We start from the raw sequence: 6961 nt of genomic DNA on the forward strand, positions 1-6961 counted from the left end.
CTATATTCTAGTATATTCTGGTATATTCTGTTATATTCTAGTATATTCTGGTATATTCTGGTATATTCTCGTATATTCTTCTTTATTCTAGTAATATTATGGTATATTCTGGTATATTCTCGAATATTCTTCTATATTCTAGTAATATTATGGTATATTCTGGTATATTCTAGTATATTCTAATACATTCTGCTATATTCTAGTATATTCTGGTATATTCTGTTATATTCTAGTATATTCTGGTATATTCTGGTATATTCTAGTATATTCTGCTATATTCTAGTAGTATTATGGTATATTCTGGTATATTCAGGTATATTCTCGTATATTCTTCTATATTCTAGTAATATTATCGTATATTCTGGTATATTCTGGTATATTCTGGTATATTATAGTATATTCTGCTATATTCCAGTATATTCTGGTATATATTCGTATATTCTTCTATATTCGAGTAATATAATTGTATATTCTGGTATATTCTGGAATATTCTGCTATATTCTCGCATATTCTAGTATATTCTGCTATATTCTTGTATATTCTAGTATATTCTGGTATATTCTCGTATATTCTTCTTTATTCTAGTAATATTATGGTATATTCTGGTATATTCTCGAATATTCTTCTATATTCTAGTAATATTATGGTATATTCTGGTATATTCTAGTATATTCTAATACATTCTGCTATATTCTAGTATATTCTGGTATATTCTGTTATATTCTAGTATATTCTGGTATATTCTGGTATATTCTAGTATATTCTGCTATATTCTAGTAATATTACGGTATATTCTGGTATAATCCGGTATATTCAGGTATATTCTGGTATATTCTAGTATATTCTGCTATATTCTAGTATATTCTGGGGTATTCTGCTATATTCTAGCATATTTGAGTATATTCTGGAATATTCTAGTATATTCTGCTATATCCTGGTACATTCAAGTATATCATGGAATATCCTAGGCAATTCTGGTATATACTAGTATATTCAAGTATATTCTGGTATATTCCAGGGTACCCTGATATATTTTAGTATATTCAAGTATATTCTGGTATATCCTAGTCTATTCTGCTATATTCTGGTACATTCGAGTGTATTCTCCTATAATCAAGCATATTCGGGTATATTCTAGTTTGTTCTGCTATAATCTATTACATTCAAGTCTATTCTGGTCTACCCTAGTCTATTCTGCTATATTCTAGTATATTCAAGTATATTCCGGAATATCCTAGGCTATTCTGTTATATACTAGTATATTCAAGTATATTCGGGTACATTCTAGTGTATTCTGCTTTGTTCTCGTTTATTCTAGTATATTCTGGTCTATTCTAGTTTTGTTCAAGAATATTCTGGTATATTCTATTGTATTCTGCTATATTCAAGTGTATTCGGGTATATTCTAGTGGATTCTGCTATATTCTAGTTTATTCAAGTATATTCTTGTATATTGTAGTGTATTCTGCTATATTCTAGTTTATTCTGGAATATTCAGTTATATTCTAGTATATACTAGTATGTTCTGATATATTATGGTATATTCTAGTATATTCTGCTTTATTCTGGTAATATTATGATATATTCTGGTATATTCTGGAATATTCTGCTATATTCTTGTATATTCTGGTATATTCTGGTATATTGTAGTATATTCTGCTATATTCTAGTATATTCTGCTATATTCTCGTATATTCTTCTATATTCGAGTAATATTATGGTATATTCTAGTATATTCAAGTGTATTCTGGTATATTCCAGTGTATTCTGCTATATTGTAGTATATTCAAGTATATTCTGGTATATTCTAGTGTATTTTGCAATATTCTAGTATATGCTAGGGTATTCTGCTATATTCGACTATATTCAAGTATATTCTGGTATATTCAAGTATATTCTGGTATATCCTAGTCTATTCTGCTATGTACTAGTATATTCAAGTATATTCTGGTATATTCGAGTGTATCCTGATATATTTTAGTATATTCAAGTATATTCTGTTGTATCGAAGTGTGTTCTGCTATATTCTAGTTTATTCAAGTATATTCTGGTATATTCAAGTATATTCTGGTATATCCTAGGCTATTCTGCTATATACGAGTATATTCAAGTATATTCTGGTATATTCTAGTGTATTCTGCTATATTCTAATTATTCAAGTATACTCTGGTATATTCCAGGGTATCCTCATATATTTTAGTATATTCAAGTATATTCTGGAATATTATAGTATATTCTGCTATATTCTGGTACTGTTAATTGTCCGCGGTTGATCAATGCTTGATCGTTCGGACCTCTGATGTTTTTGCACTGCGAGGTGCCCGCTAGGTTTCGAAGGACCACCTTCAACGTTGGAAGGACGAAACAACGTATAGGATTTACGAACTATATTTCAGATAAGTGCTTGGATGACCAAGTGGTACGTTACAGAAAACTTATAAGGTTACGGTGCAAAACGAGAGAGCAACTGGTCGCCTGACAGCTATCGGTTCAGGCGAAAGCGAAGATTTGAGCGCGATGTTTCCAGTCTTGCTGTCCAGTTAATTCTAATTCTAAAAACGGCGAGTGAACCTTGCCGATAGTTCGGTTCTCCCTACCCTTGACTGCCAAATTTCCCCTTCCTTGGAAGTTGAGGGCGGGAAAAACCGAGACTAAGGGCTCGGACTGGGCCCAAGGATCGCAGGGGGCAATTAAGAATGGCGGAGACGCGGCAAGATGGGGGTGGCGAAAGCAAACGCCCGCGTAGCGGTGCACGTGCCCTGAAGATGTCGACCACGGCCGGAAAACCCCACACATCTGGCAACTATAAAACGCCAGGGGCATACCTGCGACCGAGGCGAGGTAAGGACCAAGATGTTGATGGCGAAAGCAGGGGACTAAAATGTGCGAGCCTTATGACCTGGGTACGGGCGGCAATAACCATTAACGAAATTACGGTGACAGGCCCAAACCGTAGCCAGATGCCCCGACCTCGTCCCGGTCCCAAAGGACAATCGCTGTACAGACTCTACCTACCGCTGGCCGCTACATTCCGCCCACCTTGAACTGACCGAGTTCAATCGCATAATAAGGGAACGAGATAAAGAACGCAAAACGAAGTTACATAAACAATATACGGAGGTTGACACTACATGCAACGTTCAAACAAACTATAATCACGATAGAACCAAAGTCACACAAAAAACAACACACTCAAATCGCAATCAACAAATATGTACAATGCTAGAGAAAACAAGATGACTGAATATGTACAATAAACTAGGCTAATCGCACACTAGAAATCTATGAACTAAACCAAACAAATAACATAGGTATATGTACATCATGCAAACAACACTTCAAGGTTTACGTGCCTTCGGCACTAGGCAACAAACAAATTTTCGTTGTGGGTCTCTTTAGAGTTCCAGTGGCTGTACGAATGGTAACCACTCTCACTATGTTGTCCTGACCGGGGTGCAACTCCAATATGCGACCCAGGGCCCACTTCATCGGTGGTAAGTTGTCCTCCTTGAGCAGGACCAACGCTCCTACCGTGGGCACATCCGGAGAACCAAGCCTCCATTTTTGTCGTTGTTGCAGTGCATGGAGGTAATCCCGCTGCCATCGTTTCCAAAAGTGCTGCAGCATTTGTTGTAGCAGCTGGAATCTACTTAGTCGATTTGGCGTTATGTGGCCAAGATCGGCCTGTGGAAGCGCTTTGTTATTCTAGGGTATTCCTTGTATTGGCTGCTATAGGCTAATTCGTCTGTGGACACGGCCCACAAAAGACCCAATGTTTTGGCCTCTCTATCTATTGTTTTGAACTCTAAGCTCGGTGTGTCACCGCTATCGTGAACAATTGCTCTAGGGTCATTGCTTGCCCACTTTCGCAACGGAAAGCCAGCTTGCGCTAGAACCCATGTGAGAGACTCCCGCAGGTCTATAGCCTGCTCGAGAGTTTCACAACCAGTCAGCAGGTCGTCTACATAAAAATCCTTTAGGATCTTCTCACTGGCGGAAGGATGCGAGAGAGCGCAATCCTTGCCTACCTGCTGTAGGGCGCGAGTAGCCAAATAGGAGGCGGATGCTGTACCGTAAGTGACGGTATTTAGAGAGTATGTGCCTATGCTATCACTATCACTAGACCGCCAAAGAATCAACTGGTATTTGCGATCTTCTGGGCGTACCGCGACCTGTCTATACATCTTCGCGATGTCGGCCGACAAAACGATTCGATGCCTTCTAAACCTAACCAAAATGCTAAATAAATCGTCCTGAACCGGCCGGCCTACTATTTGTGCATCGTTCAGAGATATGCCGGTGGACGTCTTCGCCGAACCATCAAAGACGACGCGAAGTTTGGTGGTCGTGCTAGTTTCCTTCATCACTGCATGATGGGGCAAGTAAAAACTACTGTCGAGGGAAGATACGTCCTTGGCGTCCAATTTGGTCATATGACCCAATTCTACGTATTCGCGCAGGAAGTCGTTGTATTGCTTGCCAAAATCCGGATTTTTTCTACATTTTCTCTCCATGTTGAGCAATCGTCGTTCCGCCTGCGCGCGAGATTCGCCTAATTCACGAACGCGGTCATTGAACGGTATCCCAACTACGAACCGCCCGCGTTCATCGCGCGTGGTATGTTTCCGAAAATGTTGCTCGCATGGATCGGTGGTTTCCAACGATTCTATGTTTCTAAGCTCCTCCACTTCCCAAAAACGCGTGACTGACCTTTCCAATTGCGCGTTCGTTATCGCGTGGCAAGACCGAACGGGTTTGGCATTCGCCGACGCCGTTGGCCAATGCGTGCTACCGCCTAAAACCCAACCGAGTCGCGTCTTCTGCCACATTAGATTGCCTAGTCCAATTCTGATCTGACCAATACACAATAGGTCCCAGAAAAGGCCGCAACCTATCAGCAGATCGACGCGCCCCGGTCTCTGAAACTCGGGATCGGCGGGGATTACCCCGGACGGTATCGGAATTTTGACGCGCTCTAGCGGAACGTTTGGCATCTCGTCGGTGATGTTGTCTATTACCAAGCAAGACAACGCCGTGTGGTAGTTGTTAGAACCGGAGGCAATCCGCAAGTGCGCGGTTGAGCTGATTTTACTCTGAACGCGCCCTACGCCGCTAATTACGGTGTCAGCAACCCGACGAGGCAATGCAACGCGGTCACAAAAATCCCGGGTGACAAAATTGGCTTGGGAACCAACATCTAATAAGGCGCGACATTTATGATCTCTTCCATGTCGATCGGTCACGAAAACCAATGCGGTCGACAGTACCGCGCAATCGGCAACCATGCTCTCCGAGTTCGCTATGCACGACTGTACGATGTGAGAGGTAGAGGAAGTCGGAGAATCTACGTTATCGCTATTGGGGACATTCTCCCTATGCAACAAGGTGTGGTGTCTTTTTCCACATTTTCTACAATTACCGCGAGTACATGCCCTGATGCTATGCCCTCGCGATAAACAATTGAAACAAGCCCCTGATCCCTTTACCGCGGTGTGTCTTTCCGAAGAAGGCATGGCTAGCCACTTCGGACAATATTGCAGCGCATGCACGCTGTCGCATAACAAACATCGAGTCGGTTTGCCAGCGACGTGAGAAGCTGCGACGTATCCTTCTCTCCTAGTTTCGCGCGGTTTGCTAATTTTGGGGCGTTCAAACGAATTACTACCGGTCGACGATTGGATTGTGTCTTTCCGCGAGAGATACTGCGACCGTTGTTCTAGGAATTTCGCTAGATCCTTAAAGGGGGGCATCTTGCGCGAGTCCATTGTGCGTTTTTCCCACTCATCGCAGGATACGCTATCCAATTTTCTAGTGATACACGTGCTAACAAAGGCGTCTAAAATTTCTTCGGGTTTCAACAATGAGTCAAGAGCACTCACGTTATTTACCGCGGTATCTACCAATTCTCCAAGAGCCTTGCCACTTTGCTTCTTGATCGGCTGGGTGTCTAGCAAGGCATTTATGTGATGCGCGATCAGGGCTTTCGGGTCATCAAATCGCTCTCTCAAGCGACACCAGGCTAATTTGTAATTTGCCGCCGAGACACTAAATGATTCGATGGATCGCGCAGCTGACCCTGACAAGGCGGATACTAAATAATTAAAACGGTCAATGTCCGTCAGTCTTTCCGAATCGTGAACTAACGAGCTAAAGGTATCACGAAACCGGATCCATTCGGTGAGGTTACCGTCGAAACTAGGTAGTTTAATGACTGGGAGGCGCGTCGCGGGGTGCGGATCAGACGGCACTGGAGTAGCACTATTTGTAATGGAAGTACTAGGGCCTGCCTCACCGCGAGCATGCACTAATCTACCTTCCGCCTTGGACATTATTTTAAAATAGCTGTCTTCAAACTGCTCGCGCTCCGCTAACTGTGCCTCTTCATGAGGCGTATCCACGACGGCCGTTTCTATTTGAGATTGAACCACATCGAACTTCTCGTATAACCCTTCGTTTGCGCGAACGCGTTTTTCAAAAGCTACTATGTCCGCGCTGATGTCAGACGACTCTACAAACTTCCGAAAAATGGTCAACTTCGCCTTTATGCCTCCGCGCGCAGAAATCAATGGTTTAAGACCGTCCATGTTGTACACAATAGAGACACAAATCAAAGACAAGGAGAAAATGGACTTACGGACAAGACAGGAGTGGATCGACGTTGATGACCAACTTCAGCAGATCCTCCCAGAAGATGCGCGTCGTGTCCTGGCAGCTGCAGCGTCCAGGGTGGTACACAACCAAAACCTTCTCCGGCGATACCCAGCAAATGATGTTGGCCACAGTCTGGTGATCCGCGGAGCTCCAACGTGCTTGAGTTCCAGTTGTTGTCGTATAGTACGACCCACGATGAGCTGTAGCAAGTTCCGCTGCTGTCCTGGCCCAATATGTGGACTGCAAATTAGTTGAAGTCGTACGCCGCTTGTCACTATCACGTCCAGGGGGGTGGTAAACGCACTCGTC

The 6961-nt window shown here is 42.4% G+C and overlaps 1 protein-coding gene across 1 annotated transcript; it reads right to left on the minus strand.

Annotated features, from left to right (window-relative positions):
• Positions 1-3666: 3666 nt before the first annotated feature.
• LOC143355009 (uncharacterized) lies at positions 3667-6585 on the minus strand. The gene has a single exon (XM_076789444.1). It carries the CDS (start codon positions 6583-6585, stop codon positions 3667-3669), a length of 2919 nt encoding a protein of 972 aa, XP_076645559.1.
• Between the last annotated feature and the right edge of the window lie 376 nt (positions 6586-6961).

Source organism: Halictus rubicundus, chromosome 6 (genome assembly GCF_050948215.1).
Source record: "Halictus rubicundus isolate RS-2024b chromosome 6, iyHalRubi1_principal, whole genome shotgun sequence".
In the NCBI taxonomy this organism is placed as follows: Eukaryota; Metazoa; Arthropoda; class Insecta; order Hymenoptera; family Halictidae; genus Halictus; species Halictus rubicundus.